This window comes from Symsagittifera roscoffensis, chromosome 10 (assembly GCF_963678635.1).
Source record: "Symsagittifera roscoffensis chromosome 10, txSymRosc1.1, whole genome shotgun sequence".
Classification (NCBI taxonomy): Eukaryota; Metazoa; Xenacoelomorpha; order Acoela; family Convolutidae; genus Symsagittifera; species Symsagittifera roscoffensis.
The window spans coordinates 4,948,289-4,976,148 of record NC_087071.1 but is presented as its reverse complement, the minus strand read 5'-3'; the positions used below and the strand labels follow the sequence as shown (position 1 = coordinate 4,976,148).

The 27,860-nt window shown below is 43.4% G+C and overlaps 1 protein-coding gene across 1 annotated transcript; it reads left to right on the top strand.

Moving 5' to 3' along the window:
* Positions 1-23,177: 23,177 nt before the first annotated feature.
* Positions 23,178-24,907, top strand: LOC134855560 (uncharacterized). Its single transcript, XM_063872102.1, has 2 exons — positions 23,178-23,812; positions 24,109-24,907. The coding sequence occupies exons 1-2, from the start codon at positions 23,178-23,180 to the stop codon at positions 24,905-24,907; spliced, it is 1,434 nt and encodes a 477-aa protein (XP_063728172.1).
* The last annotated feature ends 2,953 nt before the right edge of the window (positions 24,908-27,860 follow it).

Here is a 27,860-nt window from a genome sequence, read left to right as displayed (position 1 = left end):
ATCAAAACGTGGATAGCGAGACACGAATGTCCGATGACATTCCAATCTGACAGTGGAACGGCTTTTGTAGGAGTGCTTACTAAAGAGCTCATGAGACGCTCTCAGGTGGCTCAAGCTCATTCCACGACATACCATCCTCAGATTAATGGCCTAGTAGAGAGGCAAAATGTGACGCTGGTGTCGATGCTGAGAGTATATTGCTCCAGGTACATGACCGATTGGGACAGGTACCTTCCACAGGTGATTGGCGCCTACAACAGCACACAACATTCCACCACTGGAGTTAGTCCTTACACGATGTTGACTGGACACGAGAAGTCTCTGCCCTTAACTTTCTGTTACCCAGAGTATGAGGAGAAACCATCACCATAAGTCTACGACTCGTGCAGACGGAAAACTCAGCAGGCACAGGCAAGTCAGAGGAAAAGATTCGATAAAAAAGCAGCTGGTGCAAACGCGTACTCGGTAGGAGACTACGTATGGGTATTCCAGAATGTTATACCTCAGAAGGGAACAAAAAAAATCCTAAAGAAGTGGAGAGGACCCTTCATAATAACAGAAGTGCACCAGGAGGGACGTTTCTATAGACTGAGTACCGGCCGAGCCGCAAAACATCAAGCCACACAACCCATCTACGGGAGATTGGTGCATAACTGCAGACAAGGAAGGAGGGGAATATCTGATGATGAACGCAGCCTGCGAGGTCAATGAGAAGGGCACCAGGGGAAAGAATGATGGGAATGAAAACCTAGAAGAGGGATCATCTCCATCACTGGACCTGGATTCCAATGAGGTGATCGAAAGGAACGGAGAAACCTTACCATACGCAGAAGAGGACTGGCGTGACCCTGAACAAATGGAGGTTCCCAAGAACTTGGAACCAGACCTACCGTTTGCTATACAGACACGACAGAGAGACAGGTCATGATCCACACAGCAATACAATCCTTACGGAGACGAGTTCGTAGTGGACAGAATAGATCTGAAGAAGATGGTAGAGGATTTAGTGGGTCTAGAAGAACTAACCGTGTCACAGGACATAGACATAGTTGACGACCACGACGAGGAATGGATCGAGGACCGGTCGAAACCTGAGGTAGAATTCGACGACGAGCAGCAGCAATCATACGAATAAGATTCGACGAATCTTCGTGTCTTGGAATGGCTGACAAAAGGACGTCGGACCCAATGGAGACCAGTATCAGGATTCAAGATGTAGATCGTGAGAGCAGGAAAAACACAAAAACGGAAAGGGATGATCCTTCCTGGGCTGCCCAGGAAAGGCAATTACTACTTCCTGCATCCAACCTCTATTTAATATCCGGTATGCGATCGACGGGGACGTCGATGGATATTTTTGTCCGGGTAGTGGGGCTAGGACTTACCCACACTGAAAAAATTTTAATAAAAAATTTAAGAATAGCAAGAGAGACAGGTGATCTAGACGCAGAAGCAGGCTAGGACTCTAAAAAACCGGACATAGGGAGAGTATTTGAGTCCTATTTTAACTTGCCAAATGATTACTCAAGTAGCATAATGTTGACAGATAGCATCTTTATACTCACAAATAGAACATGGGCGATAGCGATCAGAGCAGACATGAGTTTTAGGACAGCGTTAGCAGCGGATTTTAAGAGAGAATATAAAAACATGGAATTCCTTTGGAAGCAAAGACCAGGGATAGGAGGCGTAGCAGCCTTGCCTACGGCGGCGTCACAGATACCGGTAAAGTACTTACGCTTCTTGGTGACGAGAGAGACGGAGAAGCGGCACGTGGACCCGGAAAACCCTGTCTTGTCCTTGACGAGATTGAGAGACTTCCTTGTGGAAAGGGAACTGAAGGAACTCTCGCTTCCAGTGTACGATCCGAACCGAGGACGACTGCATCCACGGGAGCTGTATGCACTGATACACGTAATCTTTTCTGATACTAATATACAAGTATACTTACATAAGAAGTATTATTTAAGTATAGGCTGAGTTTAGGTTGCATGCAGGAAGGCGTCATACTAAATGTGTGTTGTGTGTGATATGTGTGTTAAATGATGTTATCTGTTATGTTCTTAAGACCCTGGGTAAGAAGAGATTAGTGACCATGAATAACCGAATGACGATCTTAGGAATAGATCCCAAGTTTGGACTGTCCATTCTTAGGTCGAATTCCAAAAATTTAGCAACAAACTGATTTTAATAAACTTTAGGGTCAAAATGTTTTATCTGACTGTTTGAAATACATTTTAATATAAAATTAGAGTAAAACTGACAAATGTGATATTCATGACCTCTTTTCTGGATTGATCGTTTAATTATTCACCTGATTTCAATTGATCAAACTGATAATAAGAATCGAATCTAGAAGAAGATGGAAAACTTCGAAGATGGAAAACATGGCAGAAGCTTACGTAGGATTGATGATAGATGCGATCTATCTTCGGCTGATGGACCCCAGAGGTAGTCATGTTACTGGCCGCCTTACTAAACATCTTGGGGCATGATAACCGTGGGGACCTCCCCACGGAAGTCCTATTGATGGCAGCATATGGAGAAACAGAACTGACAGACCGCCCGTTGACGACAGCCGTAGAAAGAATGATACCTACAAGAAATTTTTCTCGTGGGCAGTCCCTGATGGAACTTTTGACACCTCGCGAGTTGAGTCAAACGACGGAGACGCGACCCCCAGCTACAACGAAAGAATTTGGAAGGCTATAATAGTGTAGTATGATGCCATTTATCGTCGATATGACGTGAATAAAAGTGATTTCACGCAATTGGTAAACTCTGTTCGATGACACTGTACCATTTTGATGAAGACTACGAGACTCAATGAGGACATTGACCGGGATGTCCGGGGAGTATGTGACATTCGACCAGAATGGTCAAAATGCAATTTCGCATTCCAATTTTTATTGGAGCATCTGGCAGGGAGGATTGATGGTTTTGATGAATTAGTGCGTTTATTGAACAATCAGACAAACCGGAAAGGGTTAAATTTGACTGACAAGCTGAATTTTAACTTCCGATTTGGACATGAACGACACGTAATCTTTTATTATTTCGCACAAACAAAAACGGCGAAAAAACAACAACAGAATTCGTAGAGAACAACATTAGTCTCAGTGACAACAACGACGAAACGGCAGAAGATTGAAATTGTGGTTACAAATTGACAGAAACCACTCCGAGTTATAACGATTGTGCCGCTACAATCGTTGCCGAGCAGTTTACAAGAACCAGGAATGGTGTTGAAACGACGTGTCCAGCCTTCCGGAACGAAATAGGAGTGTTATTTCTCCAGATTCCAGAATCCGGAAGGGTCTCGGGATTGGGACTTGAACCATTTTATACAAAAGTTTAGCTTCCCGGGATGCCTTGAGTTGAATCTAATTAACACGAAATTCGTTTTCAGATAATGAGAAGCTAGGGGTTGGGGGAAAAATGATCTATCTTCGATGGAGATGATCATTTTTATTTATAGCAGTGATTCACCACCTATCTTGATGGTCCAATCTAGGGGGAATCACAGTCAGACATTAGCAAAAAAGTGCGCGATATCACCAATGCGCTGATAACATTCACGACGAGGAAAATGAAAACTTGTATGCCCTCTCTAAAATCCTTCTTTTCCAGTGAACTGAAATCAAAAGTGGTGTACAGACTTGAATTTTGTTGATGCAAATCCATATTTGTTGGCCAGACGGTCCGAGATCTCACCACAAGGATTGAGGAACACCGAAAAGAGGATACCCCAGTTGGACAACATATAAGGCAGTGTGGTAGTGAGAGTGGTAAGTCTGAGTTTAAATGGAAAATAATCGGCCAGGCGTCCAGCAGCATCAAGTTACTTACTCTAGAGGCGCTGCACATTAGGAAAGAGAGACCGGCAATTAAAAGCAAAAGAAATAATATCCTTGACCCAGAGTATGAGGAGAAGAAACCATCACCACAAGTCTACGTAAGGGATTGCATTAGACGTCAACAAGAACTAAACGACTCGTGCAGACGGAACACTCAGCAGGCACAGGCAAGTCAGAGGAAAAGATTCGATAAAAAAGCAGCTGGTGCAAAAGCGTACTCGGTAGGAGACTACGTATGGGTATTCCAGAATGTTATACCTCCGAAAGGAACAAAAAAACTCCTGAAGAAGTGGAGAGGACCCTTCATGATAACAGAAGTGCACCAGGAGGGACGTTTCTATAGAGAGTACCGGCCGAGCCGCAAAATATCAAGCCAAAAACCATACGGGAGATTGGTGTATACCTGCAGAGAAGGAAGGAGGGGATTATCTAATGATGGACCCAGCCTGCGAGGTCAATGAGAAGGGCACCAGGGGAAAGAATGATGGGAATGAAACCCTAGAAGTGTGAAACCCAATGAGGTGATCGAAAGGAACGGAGAAACGTTGCCATACGCAGAAGAGGACTGGCGTGACCCTGAACAAATGGAGGTTCCCAAGCACTTGGAACCAGACCTACCGTTTGCTATACAGACACGACAGAGTGACAGGTCAAGAGTCACAAAGCAATACAATACTTACGGAGACGACTTCGTAGTGGACAGAATAGATCTGAAGAAGATGTTAGAGGAATTAGTGGGTCTATGGGTCTAGAAGAAATAACTGTGTCACAGGACATAGACATAGTCGACGACCACGACGAGGAATGGATCGAGGACCGGTCGAAACCTGAGGTAGAATTCGACGACGAGCAGCAGCAATCATACGAATAAGATTCGACGAATATTCGTGTCCTGGAATGGCTGAACAAAAGGACGTCGGACCCAATGGAGACCAGTGTCAGGATTCAAGATGTAGATCGTGAGAGCAGGAAAATTACAAAAACGGAAAGGGATGATCCTTCCTGGGCTGCCCAGGAAGGGCAATTACTAATTCCTACATCCAACCTCGATTTAATATCCGGTATGCGATCGACGGGGACGTCGATGGATATTTTTGTCCGGGTAGTGGGGCTAGGACTTACCCACACTGAAAAATTATTGATAAAAAATTTAAGAATAGCAAGAGAGACAGGTGATCTAATTGCAGAAACAGGCTAGGACCCTAGGAAACCGGACATAGGGAGAGTATTTGAGTCTTATTTTAACTTGCCAAATGAATACTCAAGTAGCATAATGTTGACAGATAGCAAATTTATACTCACAAATAGAACATGTGCGATAGCGATCACAGCAGACATGAGTTTTAAGACAGCGTTAGCAGCGGATTTTAAGATCGAATATAAAAACATGGAATTTCTTTGGAAGCAAAGACCAGGAATAGGAGGCATAGCAGCCTTGCCTACGGCGGCGTCACAGATACCGGGAAAGTACTTACGCTTCTTGGTGACGAGAGAGACGGAGAAGTGGCACGTGGACCCCGTAAACCTCGTCTTGTCCTTGACGAGATTGAGAGACTTCCTTGTGGAAAGCGAAGTGAAGGAACTCTCGCTTCCAGTGTACGATCCAAACAGAGGACGATTGCATCATCGGGAGCTGTATGCACTGATACACGTAATCTTTTCTGATACTAATATTTAAGTATACTTACATAAGAAGTATGATTCAAGTATAGGCTGAGTTTAGGTTGCATGCAGGAAGGCGTCATACTAAATGTGTGTTGTGTGTGATATGTATGTTATATGATGTTATGTGTTATGTTCTTAAGACCCTGGGTAAGAAAAGATTTGTGATCAAGAATAACCGAATGACGATCTTAGGAATAGATATCAAGTTTGGACTGTCCTTTCTTAGGTCGAATTCCAAAGTTTTAGCAACAAACTGACTTTAATAAACTTTAAAATCAAAATCTTTTTATCTGACTGTTTGAAATACATTTTAATATACAATTAGAGTAAAACTGACAAATGACCTATTTTCTGGATTGATCGTTTAATTATTCACCTGATTTCAATTGATCAAACTGATAATAAGAATCGACTCGTGCAGACGGAACACTCAGCAGGCACAGGCAAGTCAGAGGAAAAGATTCGATAAAAAAGCAGCTGGTGCAAAAGCGTACTCGGTAGGAGACTACGTATGGGTATTCCAGAATGTTATACCTCCGAAAGGAACAAAAAAACTCCTGAAGAAGTGGAGAGGACCCTTCATGATAACAGAAGTGCACCAGGAGGGACGTTTCTATAGAGAGTACCGGCCGAGCCGCAAAATATCAAGCCAAAAACCATACGGGAGATTGGTGTATACCTGCAGAGAAGGAAGGAGGGGATTATCTAATGATGGACCCAGCCTGCGAGGTCAATGAGAAGGGCACCAGGGGAAAGAATGATGGGAATGAAACCCTAGAAGAGGGATCATCTTCACCACTGGACCTGGATTCCAATGAGGTGATCGAAAGGAACGGAGAAACGTTGCCATACGCAGAAGAGGACTGGCGTGACCCTGAACAAATGGAGGTTCCCAAGCACTTGGAACCAGACCTACCGTTTGCTATACAGACACGACAGAGTGACAGGTCAAGAGTCACAAAGCAATACAATACTTACGGAGACGACTTCGTAGTGGACAGAATAGATCTGAAGAAGATGTTAGAGGAATTAGTGGGTCTATGGGTCTAGAAGAAATAACTGTGTCACAGGACATAGACATAGTCGACGACCACGACGAGGAATGGATCGAGGACCGGTCGAAACCTGAGGTAGAATTCGACGACGAGCAGCAGCAATCATACGAATAAGATTCGACGAATATTCGTGTCCTGGAATGGCTGAACAAAAGGACGTCGGACCCAATGGAGACCAGTGTCAGGATTCAAGATGTAGATCGTGAGAGCAGGAAAATTACAAAAACGGAAAGGGATGATCCTTCCTGGGCTGCCCAGGAAGGGCAATTACTAATTCCTACATCCAACCTCGATTTAATATCCGGTATGCGATCGACGGGGACGTCGATGGATATTTTTGTCCGGGTAGTGGGGCTAGGACTTACCCACACTGAAAAATTATTGATAAAAAATTTAAGAATAGCAAGAGAGACAGGTGATCTAATTGCAGAAACAGGCTAGGACCCTAGGAAACCGGACATAGGGAGAGTATTTGAGTCTTATTTTAACTTGCCAAATGAATACTCAAGTAGCATAATGTTGACAGATAGCAAATTTATACTCACAAATAGAACATGTGCGATAGCGATCACAGCAGACATGAGTTTTAAGACAGCGTTAGCAGCGGATTTTAAGATCGAATATAAAAACATGGAATTTCTTTGGAAGCAAAGACCAGGAATAGGAGGCATAGCAGCCTTGCCTACGGCGGCGTCACAGATACCGGGAAAGTACTTACGCTTCTTGGTGACGAGAGAGACGGAGAAGCGGCACGTGGACCCGGTAAACCTCGTCTTGTCCTTGACGAGATTGAGAGACTTCCTTGTGGAAAGCGAAGTGAAGGAACTCTCGCTTCCAGTGTACGATCCAAACAGAGGACGATTGCATCATCGGGAGCTGTATGCACTGATACACGTAATCTTTTCTGATACTAATATTTAAGTATACTTACATAAGAAGTATGATTCAAGTATAGGCTGAGTTTAGGTTGCATGCAGGAAGGCGTCATACTAAATGTGTGTTGTGTGTGATATGTATGTTATATGATGTTATGTGTTATGTTCTTAAGACCCTGGGTAAGAAAAGATTTGTGATCAAGAATAACCGAATGACGATCTTAGGAATAGATATCAAGTTTGGACTGTCCTTTCTTAGGTCGAATTCCAAAGTTTTAGCAACAAACTGACTTTAATAAACTTTAAAATCAAAATCTTTTTATCTGACTGTTTGAAATACATTTTAATATACAATTAGAGTAAAACTGACAAATGACCTCTTTTCTGGATTGATCGTTTAATTATTCACCTGATTTCAATTGATCAAACTGATAATAAGAATCGAATCTAGAAGAAGATAGAAAACATCGATTTGGACGAATATATGGATCAAGCAGAGGCGTACGTAGGATTGATGATAGATGCGATCTATCTTCGGCTGATGGATCCCAGAGGTAGTCATGTTACTGGCCGCCTTAATAAACATCTTGGGGCATGATAACCGTGGGGAACTCCCCACGGAAGTCCTATTGATGGCAGCATATGGAGAAACAGAACTGATAGACCGCCCGAACATGAGGGTAATGAGGTGGAGAAACGGGGCTCTCTTAGCAAGTGAATTGGCGAACGAGCCTGGATTGGGAAGTTCCAGGACCTACCAGCCAGGTGAGATGCCTCTGCCAACCAAGCCTAGGCCTGGTCTGAGAAGGATGCATCAGAGATGAACAGCGATGCTGCCTCGTTTAGTTCACAACTGAGAGCAGCTGTGCCTCCAAAGAGGGCGAGAGTAGAAGAAGAGGTTCAGACGAACGAAACTTTGCAAGATCTTAACGGAACGATAGAAGAACTGAAGAAGACCAAAAGGGAGCTGGACAAAATGACCAAAACCATGCTCAGTACGGAAAAAGACAGAGAAATGTGGAACAGACTGTTTGAAGATTGCAACAAGAAACAGGGTGAAGAAAAAGAGCGCTTGAGGCGAGAGTGCAAAGAGCAATCGGAGCGGCTGGCGTTGACGACAGCCGTAGAAAGAGTGATACCTACAAGGAATTTTCCTCGTGGGCAATCCCTGATGGAACTTTTGACGCCTCGCGAGTTGAGTCAAACGACGGAGACGCGACTCCCAGCTACAACTGGTCGAGTGACAATCCCGGACCCGAGTGACACCCTAGGTGACCCAGTCGTGGAGCAAATAGTGAGAAAATTGATAGAAACAGCTGGACGATTGGTCGCTAATAGGAATGTGCCAGGCTCCGGGGTGAATGCACCCTATGGAACAATAGTTGACACGGGCAAAATTCAGCTCTCCCAAGAGACGATGGCGAGAATGGAAGCAAGTGACACAACGTGACCAGCAGAGAACTCTAAAGTCCCAGACAGTAAACGCCGACGAAAGAACAGTTACAGGAATTGGATTGTCTAAAAGATTTAGATCTTTTTGAGACAATGTGCAGAATCTTGAACATTCCGACGGAAATGATAACGATATGGGCCAGAAGACGACTGATGCCATGGTTCAGAACCAACATGACTGCATGGTTGTACGAGTATGCCAAAAAAACATTTGTCGAAGCACAGCAGAGTGTACCGTGCGTATCAGCTGGAAATTGGAGCAGGAGTTTTCAGGCGCATTTTTTCTTACTCATCGGAATGCAGTAATCACCGCAGTGAAGAGAACTTCTAGGACAAGTGAATGTGATGGAAGGGAAAAAGAAATGATATTGAAGGAAGATTTGGAGAGAGACGTGAAGTTGTGCCTCCACGACAGCTTCTGCCGAAACAGAGAAACTAACGTTGATCCTCTACCTTATTCTGAAGAAAGATTAGAAGAGCAGAAGTGTTGGAGGACTGCTTCCAACAGCGTCAGAATAGGTACCGACGTGTTGCAAGACAGAGAGACGGAAAGTGCGGAGTCAATGTCGCAGTAGGAGGAGTTGGAACATTGACAAATGGCCGAAAAACAACAAGAAGCAAAAAGAAGGAAAATTAGAAGATTTTAGAAGTTTTAGAATTTCTAAACGACGAAAAAAGAAGGAAACGAAGAAGCGACGAAAGAGAAGATGTTACAATTCAGAATTGTTTTGTGTGTGACATAAACTCAAATGAGAAACAAAGCAACTAGCTTTGCAGTTGAAACTGAAAAGAAAACATTTAGTTGAGTTTTGAAGATTGAAGAATTTGTTGCATTTATAAATTTGCATTATGATTTTAGTTAGTGGCTTTCGAGGCACCTACTATTTATTTAGAGAGGCTTGAGTGGAGGGTTTATTAAAATATTCCAGTCTGCATGATTGTTTTTAATCAACTAAGACGACTGATCACTTTGTGGTGACATGAAAGGCTTGGGTAATCTCTTGAAGAGAGAGTTTATTTCATTGTTCCTTCTAACCACCGAGTTCCTTAATTTTAATATTCAGGACCAGTAACAACTACTAAATTTCCGAAGGGAAGAAACATAGTAGAATAATTTTAGTTTGTTGGTTGACAGGACCGTCCTGCAACCCAACACCTTTTAAATCTAGGAGAAAAAGTTTTAAATCGGGACATGGACGTTGGAAGTCTAAAAAAAGGTTTTATCTTAAGTTATATCCTCGAAAGTGAAGATTAGTGAAAGAATTTGGAAGGCTATAATAGTGTAGTATGATGCCATTTATTTCTGCGATGAGTCGATATGACGTGAATAAAAGTGATTTCACGCAATTGGTAAACTCTGTTCAATGACACTGTACCATTTTGATGAAGACTACGAGGCTCAATGAGGACATTGACCGGGCTGTCCCGGGAGTATGTGACATTCGATCAGAATGGTCAAAATGCAATTTCGCATTCGAATTTTTAGTGGAGCATCTGACCGGGAGGATTGATGGTTTTGATGAATTAGTGCGTTAATTGAACAATCAGACAAATCGGGAAGGGTTAAATTTGACTGACAAGCTGAATTTTAACTTCCGATTTGGACATGAACGACACGTAATCTTTTATTATTTCGCACAAGCTGAAACGGCGAAAACACAACAACAGAATTCGTAGAGAACAACAGTAGTCTCAGTGACAACAACGACCAAACGGCAGAAGATTGAAATTGTGGTTACAAATTGTCAGAAACCACTCCGAGTTGTAACGATTGTGCCGCTAAAATTGTTACCGAGCAGTTTACAAGAACCAGGAAGGGTGTTAGGACGACGTGTCCAGCCTTCCGGAAAGAAATAGGATGTTATTTTTTCGGATTCCAGAATCCGGAAGGGTCTCGGGATTGGAACTTGAACAGTTTTATACAAAAATATAGCTTCCCGGAATGCCTTGAGTTGAATTTAATTAATACGAAATTCGTTTTCAGATAATGAGAAGCTAGGATTTCGGGAAAAAAATTGATCCATCTTCGATGGAGATGATGATTTTTATTTATAGCAGTGATTCACCACCTATCTTGATGGTCCAATCTAGGGGGAATCACAGTCAGACATTAGCAAAAAAAGTGCGCGATATCACCAATGCGCTGATAATATTCACGACGAGGAAAATGAAGACTTGTATGCCCTCTCTAAAATACTTCTTTTCCTGTGAACTGAAATCAAAAGTGGTGTACAGACTTGAATGTTGTGGATTCAAATCCATCTATGTTGGCCAGACGGTCCGAGATCTCACCACAAGGATTGAGGAACACCGAAAAGAGGATACCCCAGTTGGACAGCATATAAGGCAGTGTGGTAGTCAGAGTGGTAAGTCTGAGTTTAAATGGAAAATAATCGACCAGGCGTCCAGCAGCATCAAGCTACTTACATTAGAGGCGCTGCACATTAGGAAAGAGAGACTGGCAATTAACACGCGCGACGAGTTTAGAAGTAGGGAGCTGACACCAAGGCTATAGTTCCAGAACCGAAAAGTTTTTGAAATAACTTACATGTTAGTATGAAAATTATCGACAAAACGAAATTGTAAAAACAAAAAAGGAGAAAATTCTCAGAAATTTGTGACAAAATGTACAAAAAAGTTACATAATAGTTGTTACAAAATTTCAGTAAACTTTGTAAATTTTTGATTGGTTGAACTTTTAAAATTTTTGAATCATGATGTGTATGATACTTTTTATGATCTTTGATCATTTTGTACATATAGTTTAGAATTTGTAAAACCTGAAGATGCAAAAAAATGTTCAAAAACGTTTGTTTGAATATACAATTTTAACGCATTCTCAAAGTAATATAATACATAAGCATTAGTCCTGATTTTAGCAGTGACCTTGTGGTCTGGGGATACTGAGACCCAGCCATGAGCTCACTATTTTTGCGTATAAATAAGTTAATTAGAGCGTTCTGATCGAAGCCGGAAACTGTAAGGTTTTTTTGTCGACCCGATGTTAGAAAGACCACCAAAAGAACTGGCTTTGGCAGAGACGGTGAAAAGTATGTAGAGCTGTGTTGAGACGCTAGCCAGTCGTTTCAGAACCTAGCTTAATTTTCCGTCGATATGTACTTCCGGGCGAATGTTACAGTATTTACGGGCGAATGTTATATTCATGATCAAATCGAATTTTTAAAAGTCTGCAAGTCAGGCCAAATTAACCAGTCCTGATCCATCAAATCGTCAGTTTAACACCACTAATTCGCCAAAACCGCCAATTTTCTCACTCGGATGCTACAATACAAATTCGAATTCGAAATGCAATTTGACGGCATTCCGGTTGAATATCACATAGATGTGACATTCGACCAGAATGGACAAAAGTGCAAATTAAAATTAATGGCCGCTGACCTTGAGAATCGGCAGTTTTGGTGGATTAGCGACGTTATTTGAACGATTAGGCAAACTGTGAGGGTCAGGATATTCTGGTATTTTGAATTTTTAAAATTTCGAATGATGACGTCATATTTCCGAGAAACGACGAAACGGCCATTTTTAGAAGAAAACTACAAAAGAAACACAACAACAACGATAGTTGCGAGAAAAACAACGACGAGAAATAGAAAATATGACAGAGTGTTAGTAGAGACCGCTCAGAGTTGTAACGATTGTGTCGCTACAATCGTTACAAATCCATTCACGCCAACGGTGACTGGTGGTGAAATTGTGAATTCAGCCTTCCGGAGAGGAAATGAGAGTTTTATTTCCCCGGATTCAGCAATCCGGAGGGGTATTGAGACCTGAACTCAAACTATTTCAAACTAACTTTTAGCTTCCTGGTCATGCCCTGAATTGAATTTCAATAACATCTCGATTCGTTTTCGGATTATGAGAAGCTAGGAGTTAAGGGAAAGGGTTGATCCATCTTCGATGGAGATGATGATTTTTATCTACCGAAAAAAAACAATAGGAATATAAAAAATAGTAATAGCCTTGTTTTTAGGAATGACCTCGTGGTCTGGGGATACAGAGATCCCGCCATGAGCTCACTAATTTTGCATGTAAGTAAGTCAATTTGAGCGTTCTGGTCGAAGCCGGAGAACAGTAATGTTTTTGTCGACCCGATGTTGAAAATACCACCAAAAGACCACCAAAAGACGGTAAAAAGCATGTAGAGTTTTGTTTAGACGCGGGCCAGTCGTTTTACAGCTTAGCTTTATTTCCCGTCGATATGTACTTCCGGGCGAATGTTACATAGATGTTTTTCTGGCGCTACTGGGTGTTATTTTTTCTATTATCATGACCGGCAGAACTGTTAACGAGCACTCCGCGCCGAGCGGATACTCATAATAACGCCCTTATAGGCCCTAACAGCCTGGGCGGAAGGGTAGTTCGGAACGCGGAAGCCTTCCGGATTCCCGTGAATAGCTTTTTAACCGAAAAGTTAGAACCGAAAGTTCACGTTCCAGGAAGGGTGGAGGATCGACCGTCCCCTCGTTCCATGAGAGGTCTGTGACCAAAAACACTTAAAGATATTCAAGAAACCAAACAAAAGTAGTATAGAACCCAAGAAAAACAAAAAACAAAAAAAATTAACCGAAAAAACCAATAAAAAAGTAAAAAAGTATAAAATCAGTAGATATCATCCCCCCAGACGAGATGTGATCCGAGCATCCCGTTTGTTGTTGTTAGATATATTGTTGTTACAGACTTTTATATCAGTCAGGATCGTTAAGATCAATTTTGTGGCCCGCTTGTGAGGCTTGTACTGTAGGGTTATTTGAGTATTTAAGCACGTTAATACTAATATGCGCTCAATCCGGAAGGGTCTCGGGATTAGTGAAGAAGACTGATCCGCAAAGCAGTTCAAGGAGCGACAAGTTGGGGGGCTCGACGATAACAACAATCGACTGTTGGATATCGTTAACAAGTTTTGTATCCCTTTTGGTACAAAGTAAGATATTAGTCTGTGGGGTGATTGACAGTGCTGCTCTGTAGTGACCTTCACCGAACTGCGAAATTCCGAGTTAAGCACCTTAAATCGGATTTTGAACAAACCCGGAGGGGTATAGTATTACTAATTTTATTATTTATACAGCCTATATTAATACTCCTATATCGTTTTTCAGTGAAAAACACAGTAAAAGGACCGGTCTTTAGGGTCAAAATAGCGATATTTTGATCCCCCCACAAATCGCGATTTTTGAGAAATCGATACTTTTTGAAACGGAAAAAAGCGCCAAATTAGTGAGTTACATCGTAACTGTACTAGTATAATAAGTAGAACCGGTTGAGTTTAGTTCAGAAGTGGTTGGAACTATTTGGGTACCAAAAACCGAATTTTCGTGATTTTTGAATAAACGAAACGCTATAAAATAAGAAAATTTTTTGAAATTTTTGAGTTAGGACAGTAAAAATTGTTGTTCGGACAACTTCCACTAGTGTTCCGACATGTTTTAAAACCCGTTTGCCGATAACCTTCCGGGTTACGGAGAAATCGAACTTAACGTGTTTGATTTAGTGGATTCATCAATCCGGAGGGGTCCAAATAGCATAGTTTTTAGCAAATTTTTTCAGCTAGAGATTTAAGATCGGGTTTTTTGCATTGAACTAGAAAAATAAAGGCGTTCTGAGCTCGGATCAATAACTTTTAGATCGGAAAGAACAGAATTGCGAAAAAAGTTAGGCGGAACCTATAAGAGAGAAATTTTTTGACTTTAGAAAAAAGACGTTTTGGTTAATTACTTTGGAACTACTGGACAGATCCAGTTGATCATGGTATCATTAGATCAGAAAAAAATCAATCAATCAAAAAAGAAAGCTTGAAAATTTTTTAGGATTGTTTTTAGCAAATTCACCAATTCGGGAAGGTAGACCCTTCACGTTTTATAAAAAAAATTTTGGAAATTCCTTACACCACTACCAAAGGGTGGTAACGGTTGAATAAGGCAATTTTACGCTGATTTAGACGAAAGGGGAAGGCTAAGGGCACCAGAAAACCTTGGTCAAGTCGAAACTAGGCTAGCGATAAGACCCTTCACCGTTAGGGTGAATTGTCAAATAAGAGGCTTAACTTCAATCCGGCAGGGCCTTGGGAAAGAAGATACACCCTTCCTAGTTAGTTCAAACAGCATAAAAGCATCGAAGAACGTATCCGGAAGGGTGTCGGGAGAAATAAAAATTTAGAAAGTCTCCGAGAGGCTATTTTTACAAACCCTGAGGGGTCCCAATCCGGAGGGGTTCCAGAATTTTGCCAATCCGGAGGGGTCTTATTTTTGACAATCAGGAGGGGTCCCAATTTTGCCAATCCGGAAGGGTCTTGTTTTTACCAATCCAGAGGGGTCCTATTTTTACCAATCCGGAATTAAAGGTATTAGGTTATTAAGAGATAGGCTGGGAACCAGTGACTGCACTGGTAACTTGCCTTTTATAAAAAACCAAGCCAAAACAAAACAGGTCTAAGCTGGGACATTCGCGACACTAAGTCTAAACTGAACAAGAATGTGTAACTCATTGGTGTAGATTGAAATCCAAAACGTTTTTGAGAAAAGTGATTGCCCTGAGGATTTTAGTAGGTCTAGCTCGGGCAGTCCGAAGGCAGATAGGTAACACAGGACTCGGTGGGTGCAATAGACGCCCAGTTGAGAAAATTACTGCCTTCAAGTTTTGTCTGTTTGGTGCAGCACCAAGCAGGGAAAGCTCTTTTTTCAGTAACAAATTCGACTAATGTATTACGACTGACTAAAAGTACAGAAAACATACGTTTTTCATAGAAAATTATCTTACTTTATCATTTTTGGTTTTTAATCAATAATATTTGTGCTTGATTGGGTAGTGAGAACACTATCTTTAAAATAGACTGATATCATCATACTGTGCTAGCTTCACATTTTACAACTAATTATCGACCATTGTGAATAAAATTTATACACGCTGTTCTGTGATAACATACAAGCATTCGTGATCACTATTTAATAGAAAAAATAGAAAATTATTGTGTTGTGTTATTATTACAAGTAGTTAGACTAAAAGGACACTAGCAATCGAATTGAGTGTATAGGCAGTAAGAAGTGATAGATTACAAATGAGTCTAGACAAGTCAAGGATACCTAAACAGAGTGATAGCTCAAGGAAATTCATACCTGAGAAACAGAGAAAAGCAATGACCGACCCGTTTGTGGAAAGGATCACACGAACCCGGACCGACAATGGGGAGACGGTTTCAGGCAGAATGGTTAAGACCAAGATTCAAAAGTCTTTAGAAGAGCAAAAAGCAATGCTAGAAGTGGAGAACCATCCGGACCAGGCCATGAATGAGAACCAGAAAATACATGGACCGGAGGGGAGAGGAAACAGAAGGCTGGCGAGTGAATCTACTCCGGTAGAACAAAGCCAAGATTTTGCCACCTGGACACTGGACCGAGAGGAGATGTCTGAACTGTCCGACATCTCTACTGAAATTGTGGCAACTAAAAGATCTCCCATTGACAACACCATGGTGGCAGGCGTGACGGAGAAACAGGCAATGTCCTCATCATTTTCAGAGAGAGTGAAAAACACCTTCGGAAACATCTTTCCGATTACCATGGGAGCGGGTACAGGCGATGAAGGAGAATCCCAGGAGGAAGAAGAGGACAATGACGAGCAAGTTGACTTTGGATCTCGAGTCAGCCTCAATAATTCGACTCAGGAGAATGAAGCATACAACCGCAAAGGGACTGGCACCATGGACCAATTTGGTGTAGTGAGGACAATAAGCAAAACCACAAATCACCAGGCCAGTCAGGAGACTTTGTGAGTATGACGAATTTGGAAATGCGAACTGGGGAGAGTAGAAACACAGGGCTAAGCAACGCACCGGCGGATCCGGAAGTGGATAATGAAAAGACGTCGAGGCAGAGAATCAAATCCCGAATCTCGACCAGCACCAAGCTACCTGGGATCGACAGGGTGACAGCACCAGTTGTGACGCCACTAGTGGACAACGGAGTATCAATTGAGGAAGCCTTGACCAACATAGTGGGCAGCATAGGAGAACAGAATGAACAGATGTCCATAAGAATGAGTGAGCTAGAAAGAGCAGTCCAAGTCGAGAGAAGAAGTCTGCCGGAAGAAGTAAACCGCAATAGACAAGAAATTAGTAGAAGTGAAAAACGCTTGAAGAAAAGAACGGATGAACACTTGGCGAAGAGCTTGTCGCGAATGACAAGAGAAGCGGAACAAAGAGAGTTACGATTGAGAGACGACATGGAGAAGTTGAGAATTCAACAAGAGCAGACTCTTGGGACTCCTGACACACAGATAGATGCGATGATGGAGAGGCGAACTCAGGCTATCATGGATAGGTTGGACGGGCTAATAGGCAGCAGGAGTGGACCAAAAGATGGGGAACCGAACTCGGGAGGACCCAGCAGGCAGCCGAGGGTGAACTTCAATGACCAACAATGTAGGAGAAGGACATATGGACCCACTAAAGGTACGGGGCAGTTCAGCAGGCTATGCCACAGGGGATAATAGAACATGGGGCCCAAACATCGGAGGAAGTTCAACTGGCAACAGACAGACTTCAAACGAACGACCGACGCAAGGCACACATGCGACTGGGAGAGGTGATTCCAGGAACAGTAGTCATGCGAGCCCAGGGATGAGTCATGCGAGCCAAGGAAGAAACAATCCGAGTGAATCGGACGGAAGGGAAGTTCCAAGTACAGAACCCTTATCAGGGGGCAATGATACTCAGGCGTGGCAATCAAGAGAGGCTACATCAACGGCCACAGCCTTTGAACCTCAGAACAGGTCTTTGGAGATATTCCTTACGAGATTATCTAGAACCAATGGACGTAGTGAGAAGTCCAGAAGAGTTTATAAGAAACCAAGAAACTATAAAGAAGAATCTGATGGCTGTATAGATACCTGGATAGAGGTAAAGAAACTGAATTTTGAGGAAGAAGACTTGTCAGAAAAGCAAGAATGCAGTGCGCTTGCCAGTAACTTGGAATGGACAGCCCTGAACTGCGTGATGGCCAAAAAGCAATACCAACGTGATACTGCTGAGAAAATCTTTGAAATCTTGTTAAATCGTTTTGCATCAAGGGTGCAGGGACACCAAGCAATGAATCGCTTCGAGAAATGGAGGCACCGAGAAGATGAGACGATAGACAAGTTTCTAGACGATTTGGAGATGCTGAGAAGGCGCAGCCAACCAGATGAATCAAACAGAAGGTTGAACCTGGCAGTAGCCTCAAAATTCATCGGTGGTGTGAAGAATGATGAACTTCGAACAATGTTAGCAACGCATTACGCACCACTCTCAACCAATGAGCCAACACCAGAGGAGTTGAGACTCAAGTCAAAAGAATATCTTTAGCTGAAGCCTCCATCGAGATCTGGATATTACAAGAACAATTATGGCATTTTTAACAACGGACCAGCAAACCAAGGGAACAACTGGTATAAACCAAGGGACGATATGGACAAGAGAACCTCTTGTGCAAATTGCAGTTCGACGGACCCTCATGTGTCAGCATGCCCAACTTACAAACAGGGCATGAAAGCAATAGGTTTTAGCCTCGAAGACGAAAATGCGTCAGAAGTCGACCATGAAGATTTCATGAGAGGAGTAATTGCAAAATTTGACCCGAGTTGTTTCTTTTGCAAGTTGGAAGGTCATTTTAAACTGGATTGTCCGCAATTCTGGGATGATGTAGCAGACAACAAGCATCCAAGGCATGAGGAAGCTTTATCGGGTGTAAAAGCCAGCAAGGCTCGCCTATTGAGTGAAGCGTGGGCGCGCAGAAAAGAAAAACCGCAAGAGCTGGTAACGAAGAAAATGCACGCGGTAACGGAAGAGACATGTGAACCGGAACCGGTGACTGCGGCGGATGACTTCCAGATTGATTATAGAGCAGCCGCGAGGGACGCTCTAAATAGAGTCGAGCAGGAATTGGTAACGAAGGAGATCGAACAAAAGGTGAAGCTCGAATTGGAAAATGAGATATTGCAGGAAGAACTGAACGCCTTCGAGGCACCAGAGGTCAAAGAAACGAAAGCACCGAGTGATCTACGGCAGAGGTTCGGTATGGTGCCACAAGGAAGCAAAATACAATCGAGAATCTCGGTAGCGGGACACCAGGTAATCAGAAATCTGAGTGAACCATCAGAGTTCACCTTGATGCATTTGGACACATATGCAGATTATCTGAGGCAGTTGGAGTCGTGCACTGAGTCAAGAGCTGTGCGAGCACCACTAACAACGGGTGGCCCTCGAATAAAGAAGCTTCAAGGGCGCTACGTGGAAGTCTATGGACCGATTCAAGTGATGCTGAACGTGGATAGAGTTAGCCTCTACACTAGGACATATGTGACAACAGACAGTGACCAAATAGGACAGATCTCTTTGGGTGAAGAAGAATTCAAAGTCCGTAGAATAGGCAATGACGCCATGATGCAACAATGAGCGGTTCGCATTGGATATGAAGCAGATGTAACTGCACATCTGCTCGACACCAACGGAAAGAAAATCGGTGTCACGGGGCTTCTGGACACAGAAGTGGTAGTGAGTGTGATGCCAATAAAAACTTGGGAAAGAATGGGCTTCACGAGGGAAGATCTAACTCCGACGAATCTCCGACTGGCCGCGGCCAATCGAGGAGCGATTTACGTAGCCGGAAGAACACCAATAACGGTCCTCCACATGGGAGGATGGGATTTTTGGATGAGCTTCCTGGTAGTAGAGAATCTGGATGACTCCGACTAATTCATCTTGGGCAGAGATTTAACCAGGAATTTTGACGTGATGATTGACTTAAACAACGGTCTAATAAGGATTAGAAACCCGGACCGGAAGTATGTTAAAAAACCAGTTAATAGAATAATAACAGGTGAAATTAAGTAACCAATCTTTTTAGATAGAAAGGTAAAACTACAGCCGGGACAAGCGGTAGTAGCAATTTATAGAATCAGAAATTTAAATTCGTTAAGTGATAGTAAACAGGTTTGTTTGGTACCGAATCCAAATAGTCAAAATCCAGTGATTTTAGGCCGGAGCTTCTCGGTAACTCAAAACGGACTGTGTGTCAGTGTGTTATTGAATACACTGGACACCACGGTTACAATCCAGCGTGGAAAGAAACTTGGTTACGCTTTGCCGACGAGGACCGACGATTAGGACCGACAAGAGATTTGTGTGAAAGACTGTCCTTATCATGCCAATAAAGATAAAACATTAAAAAGGATTAATAAATTAAAATCTCTTCATAAACTGTTTTCACTGAAGTCCGAAACGGACGAAGGTTTGTCGAGCTGCTCGAATTTTCCGGATCACCCCTCGTCATATGAACTAGAAACTGACAAACTGGTTTTGCCAGAAATAGAACACTTAAAAGGGAAACTAGGTGACGGAGATTTTGAATTATTGCGGGCGGTTTCAAATTGGAACGCAGATGTATTTTCAAAACATAAGGCGGACATCGGTTGCTGTAACTTCGTCGAGCACGAAATCGAACTTGAGGAAGGCGCCGTTCCCCATAGGGAAGGCGCAAGACGAATGACGCCACATAAATGGGAAGCGTGCCGAGCGGAAATATAAATGTTGCTCGAATACGACATGATAGAACCCTCGAAATTGCCATGGGCTTGCGGGGTATTGATGGCGAAGAAGAAAGGGGGCAGCTTAGGTTTTGTTGCGACTTTCGCTACTTGAACGCGGTAACAATAAAAGATGCGTACCCGATACCTCGGATAGACGAGAGCCTCTCTAAACTTGGCGATGTCAAGTTCTGCACCACATTGGACTTGGGTTCTGCCTTCTGGCAGGTCCCTCTGCGTAAGAAGGATAGAGAAAAGACCGCATTCGCATGCGAGTTGGGATTGTACCAGTGGAATAGGATGCCCTTCGGCTTGTGCAACGCAATGGCCCCTTTTCAAAGACTGATGCTCAGGCTTTGACCAGAGTGACGAAGAAGTACGGGAATCTTGTGATGTGTTACGTGGATGAAGTGGTCATAGCAACACCAACCCTAAAAGACTACATTGATTGGCTCGATGAGGTCTTTGACTGGATGAAGGGAGCATGCTTAAAGAGCAAACCATCGAAATGCGAGATCCTGACGGATTCGATCAAGTACCTAGGAAGAATGGTGGACAGGCATGGTGTGAGGCCGGACCCGGAAGTAGTAGAAGCTGTGTTGACATGGAAGGCTCCCAGAACGGACACACAGCTCATGAGCTTCCTAGGGTTTGCCAATTATTACCGAAAAGATTGCCAAAAGGATATGCAGACAAGGTGTATCCCATGCAGAAGCTGATGCGCAACAAAGGAAAGAAGTTCGAATGGAGCGATTAAGCTCAAACGGCTTTCGAGAACATAAAGCGGGAACTGTGCGAAGCGCCAGTGCTAGGCCTGCCTAATGAAAAGGGCATGTATGTTCTTGAAACAGACGCATCAGTTGTAGCCATCTCGGGAATACTGCATCAGGAGCAGGAACGGAATGGAAGAACCGTTCTCCGTCCCATTGCATATGGCAGTAAGGTGTTAAGTGACACTGAGATGAAATATGGTGCACCAAAAGCAGGAAGGTTTACAGTAGCCATAATTTTGGAAAAGTACCGCGCGTACTTGGGGAGCGTTCTCTTTAAATTACGCGTGGAGCTTTAGCCTGGTTGAAGACATACTCGATGTATCAATGTTATATTGGAAGATGGATAGTGAGATTAGATGGCTACCACATGATAATCGAGCACAGGATGCGGGACAAACACCAAGATGCTGACAGCCTCAGCAAGAAAACCGAGTTCTATGAAAGGTTGGAACAGAAGCAAGCCAATCAGGCAGAAATCAAGGAAGGATTCTCGTTTCTGGACAAAGAAACTTATGAAGCGCTTCCCTTGACGAGATGGTTGGATAAGTCTAGACATCCAATCCCAGGTTATCCTGAGTTACCTGTAGAGAAAACAGCCGAGATAAAGATTCTATCGAAGAAGGAACCGGTGCCCTTAGACCTAATGCTGCGCTCGAACCTGGTCCAGCAGGAACTCTCTCTTATGAATATTAACAGCCTCTCATTATTGGATAAAACGGTGCAGGTCACACCGCAAGTGATGCGGATGCTGGGTGGATTGTTAGAGAGAGAAGTGACCAGAGATGACTCCGAGTGGGCAGCAGCTATGGCGTCACAGACAGTCAGTGAGAAGGTGAATATCATGCCGTCGAGACGACAACACAAAGAAAACGAGAGGAACTGTAGGACGATAGTTCAGCAACAGGTATCCACGAGGTTTTAACCAGTACTTCATACAGTCGGAAAGAACAGGGGAACGATACGCAAAAGAAAACCATTAACTTTGAGGACCAGGATAAAGAAGGTGAGAAGGTTGAACGAAACCTGGGGCAAGATTGTTTGTCCGGGGAGACGAACAGTGAGAATAGCCGGCGAGTTCAAGATCAATACCCGGGACAGGGAAGTTTGTCCGGGGAGTGTCATGTAGATGAAAAAATTCATAATGAGAAACAGGACCTGGAGAATAAATTTTTTTCCGGGGAGTTTGGATGGATGCGAAGAAGGCACAGAACCGATCCAGAGGAGGGGACATGCTCTATCGCAGACTCTTCAATGGATGACAACTCCCGAAACTCAGGAATCGACACCTACTCAGACAGAAACTCGAGCTTAGGATCGGAACTGTCAGAGCTAGCGATCCACACACTGCCAGTGGAGACTCGACCAAGGGATCTGGACAGGGAGGTATATCAAGTCCCTGATAGTGATCGCTACCTCATACCAGGTGAAAGAGTCTTTGATAACGCAGCGGATGATCTGGAAACAATAGCGGTATCGAAACGTTTGATAAGTCTGTGGCCACAAAAAGAAGTAGTCAGGACTGATCTTCAGCCGATCGAACAGGAAACACAGCCGTTGGCAAAGAATTGGTGCGTTAAGATCGAAGAAGACACGCATCAGCCCAATGAGCTGAATAGTCAGATGAGCGTCTTGAAGACGTACTTGAAGGCAAGATACAGACTCTCGGACCTACTAAAAGCGCAGAGAAATGAACGCATGACAAGCAACCTGAAAAGGTGGATCGAAAGGTGGATCGAGAAGGAGGAGGAAGACAGTAACCGAATTCTGAGACAGTACTTTGAGCAGAAAGAGGGAAGTTAATATCTGAACAAGGACGGGATCGTGGCTTGCAAGAGAAGAGAAGAAGACAAAGTCCTGTACAAGTATAACGCGATAGTGTTGTCGCAACTCTATCAGACAGAACTTTTCTTCAGGTCGCATAATTAGATGGGCCACCAGGGAATCGACAAAGTATATCAGAGGATCCTGAAGCACTTTGAGTGGCCTGGAATGAAAAAAGGCATGCAAGAAGTGGGTAACAGCATGTCTGTTATGCCAACAGGCGAAGAATCCAAAAAAATGCGATTTCCTTTGCAGTCAATCGAGTCGTCTGAATTCAACGAGGTGGTGCAGCTTGATCACCAAAAGATATGTATCACAGACAGTGGTTACGATCAAGTTTTGGTCATGATAGATCACTTCACGAAGTATGCAGAGGCCGTGCCCTGCATAACTGCCTCAGCGGAAGAGACGTGCAATCACCTGATAAATACGTGGATTGCGAGACATGGTTGTCCGATGACATTTCAATCGGATAATGAAACAGCTTTTGTGGGGGAACTCACGAAAGAGTTTATGAGACGCTCACAGGTTGCTCAAGCTCACTCCACGACATACCATCCCCAGAAGAATGGCTTAGTAGAAAGGCAGAATCGAACCTTAGTATCGTTGCTGAGGGCATATTGCTCCAGGTACATGACCGATTGGGACAAATACCTTCCACAAGTGATGGGGGCTTATAACAGCACACAAAATTCCACCACCGGAGTTAGTCCACACATGATGCTAACCGGACACGAGAAGTCTTTGCCCCTGACTTTCTTCTACCCAGAGTATGAGGGTAAGAAGACGTCACCACAGGTCTATGTAGGGAATGTGATTAGACGTCAACGACTTATGTAGACGAAATACTCAGCAGGCACAGGCAAGGCAGAGGAAAAGATTTGACAAAAAAACAGCTGGTGCAAAAGCTTATTCGGTAGAGGACTACGTATGGGTATTTCAGAACGTCTAACACCGAAAGGAACAAAAAAGCTCCTAAAAAGTGGAGCGGACCGTTCATGATTACGGATGTGCACCAAGAGGGACGCTTTTATAGACTGGATACTGGTCGAGCCGCTCATTACGAAAACACTAGGCCACACAACCCCTCGACAGAAGGTTGGTGTATACCTGCAGACTTGGAAGAGGGGGATTATCTGATGATGGACCCTGCCTGTAAGGTCAACGAGAAGGGCACCAGGGAAAACAACGATGGGAATGAAGTCGTAGAGGAAGGAACAAGTCAACCACTGGACCTGGATCCAAACGAGGTGATTGAAGCGGATGAAGAAACCTTACCCTACGCAGAGGAGGACTGGCAAGACCCCGAACAAAAAGAGGTTCCCAAGATTTTGGAACCAGATCTTCCGTTCACAATACTTTCTCGACAGAATGACAGGACAAGAGCCAGGAAGAAAAATAACCCTTACCGCGACGAATTTGTAGTAGACAGGATAGATCTAAAGAAGATAGTGGAAGAAGTAGTGGGTCTAGAAGAATTAAATGTGTCACAGGACATTGACATAGTCGATGATCACGACGAGGACTGGATCGAGGACCAGTCGAAACCCGAGGTAGAATTGGACGATGAGCAACAGCAATCCTACGAACAAGAGTTGACGAATCTGCGGGTCTTGAAGTCGCTGAACAATATGACGTCGGACCCAAAGGAGACCAGTGTCACGATTCAAGATGTAGATCGTCAAAGCATGAAATACATGAAAACAGAACGAGAGGATCCTTCCTGGGCTGTCCAGGAAGGGCGACTACTCATTCCGGCTTCCAATCTCGACGTGATATCCGGTACGCGATCGACGGGGACGCCGATGGATATTTTTGCCGGGGAGTGGGGGTAGGACTTACCCACACTGAAAATTTTTTAATAAAAAAATCAAGAATAGCAAGAGAGACCGGAGATTTAGAAGCGGAAACAGGCGAGGACCCTAAGAAACCGGACATAGGGAGGAAGACAAATTACAAAAGACAAATTATTGATCACTATCTGAAAGACATATGTAATTTAACACAACAATACGGAATCTACACCATAGAATTCAGTACACCAAACCCGAATCACCGCAGATATGTAATTCAAACAGACAATCTTGACTTAGAATTTTCAAAAGTATTCTTTTAGAATTTTCAAGAATATATAAAAAGCATACAATATCATAACTCACAAAGAGCAAACTCCATATTTACTAATGAAGTTTTTGCAATAATATATAGTTATATTTCAATATTAGAAAACGAAATCCCAATCTCAAATGTCTCACCGACAGAGACATCCAAACATATAAGGGTACGACATGAAATCACACTATTTTCAACTTTCCTACATATAATTAAAGAAAATTTCACTAAAGATGAAGTTTCACAACATACAAAACATGACTTACAAAAAATTTTGGCATGGTTTATAATAGATTATTTCACACATAATATAGATTTAATTTCACAAGCAAGAAAAAAATTTAGCCTCAAAATTCAAACGATGATACCGCCATCACAGAACAATCAGACTACATTTGGGACCCCGAATGGTCTCATTATGCATTCATAAATATCCCACAATCAATCTCAAGTCAAGCAATAAAAACAATATAAAGACAATAGATATCAAGTTTGGACTGTCCTTTCTTAGGTCGAATTCCAAAGTTTTAGCAACAAACTGACTTTAATAAACTTTAGGATCAAAATCTTTTTATCTGACTGTTTGAAATACATTTTAATATACAATTAGAGTAAAACTGACAAATGACCTCTTTTCTGGATTGATCGTTTAATTATTCACCTGATTTCAATTGATCAAACTGATAATAAGAATCGAATCTAGAAGAAGATAGAAAACATCGATTTGGACGAATATATGGATCAAGCAGAGGCGTACGTAGGATTGATGATAGATGCGATCTATCTTCGGCTGATGGATCCCAGAGGTAGTCATGTTACTGGCCGCCTTAATAAACATCTTGGGGCATGATAACCGTGGGGAACTCCCCACGGAAGTCCTATTGATGGCAGCATATGGAGAAACAGAACTGATAGACCGCCCGAACATGAGGGTAATGAGGTGGAGAAACGGGGCTCTCTTAGCAAGTGAATTGGCGAACGAGCCTGGATTGGGAAGTTCCAGGACCTACCAGCCAGGTGAGATGCCTCTGCCAACCAAGCCTAGGCCTGGTCTGAGAAGGATGCATCAGAGATGAACAGCGATGCTGCCTCGTTTAGTTCACAACTGAGAGCAGCTGTGCCTCCAAAGAGGGCGAGAGTAGAAGAAGAGGTTCAGACGAACGAAACTTTGCAAGATCTTAACGGAACGATAGAAGAACTGAAGAAGACCAAAAGGGAGCTGGACAAAATGACCAAAACCATGCTCAGTACGGAAAAAGACAGAGAAATGTGGAACAGACTGTTTGAAGACTGCAACAAGAAGCAGGGTGAAGAAATAGAGCGCTTGAGGCGAGAATACAAGCAGCTATCGGAGCGTCTGTCGTTAACGAGAGCCGTAGAAAAAGTGATACCTACAAGGGATATTACTCATGGGCAGCCCCCGATGGAACTCTTGACGCCTCGAGAAATGAGTCAGACTACAGAAACGGGACTCACGGCTACAACTGGTCGAATGACAGTCCTGGATCCGCGTGACACCTTAGGTGACCCAGTCGTGGAGCAAACAGTGAGGAATATGATAGAGACAGCTGGACCACTGGTTGCCAACAGGAATGCGCCAGGGCCCGGGTTGAATGCACCCTATGGAACAATCGATGACACGGGCAGAGTACAACTCTACCAAGACGTGATGACCAGAGAGGGAGTTAGTAATGCAACATAATCGACAAGGAATTCTAGGATCCCAGACAGAAAGATACGAGAGATGCCGGCAAAGAAAGTGTCCCGAGTGATTGACGTGCAGAAGAACAACCAGTTGAAGCATAGCTTCACAGGAGTTCCGGATACGGATTCGAAAGCCTGCTTCAATCGATGAACTTGAAACCCAGTAGTAAACATGCAGCAACCGCCAATTGGGACATCACATCTGATACTGGGGGACAGCTTGGTCAGAGTTCTCCAAAATTGGAGGACTTCCTGGATCACTACGGTGATGGCGTTTGGAGGCGTAACGATAGCCCAGTTATTTCGGATGGTGGAGCTGATGAACCCAGGGAGAATCCCTAACGTAATGATCCTAGTAGGGACGAATAACATACCGAGAAGCTCAGATGAGGAAGAGGCGCTATGGGAGTCAACGATGGTGTGCCTATTTACTACTCACTGGCAGAGATTCAACTGCGCGGTCCTGACCGTCTGCATTGTACCAATGAGGACGTTGACTGCAGCAGGGAGAAGACACAATGAAGGAGTAATCAGGTGGAACAACATCCTAAGGAATCTTGCGAGTCAGAATGCTGGACGGATGATCCTTATGGATATTGAGCACGAGCTGAGAGCTATGGATCAGGCCAGACTGACTACTGACGTCATCCACTTTGATAGCATCGAGGGACAAGCCTTTTTGAACAGAATTTTCCAAGAGCGATTAGATGAAATGGAAGTTGTACTCTTTGACACGGGAATGCTGAAGAAGGAAGAAACATCGAATAAACCGGAAATTTCAACCTTTGTGCCTCCTAACCTAGAAACACGTTTGGGAACGGTCCCAGCCGTGACGAACTAGAGGCCAAGAAACTCTAGCGAGCCAGGGCAAAGAACGGACGTACAAGATCGATTGGGGGAAGCGCCCTTGAGAAGAACCATCAATCTTAGACGAAGATTAGGGCCTTTCAACCCGACAGTGGAAACGACCAG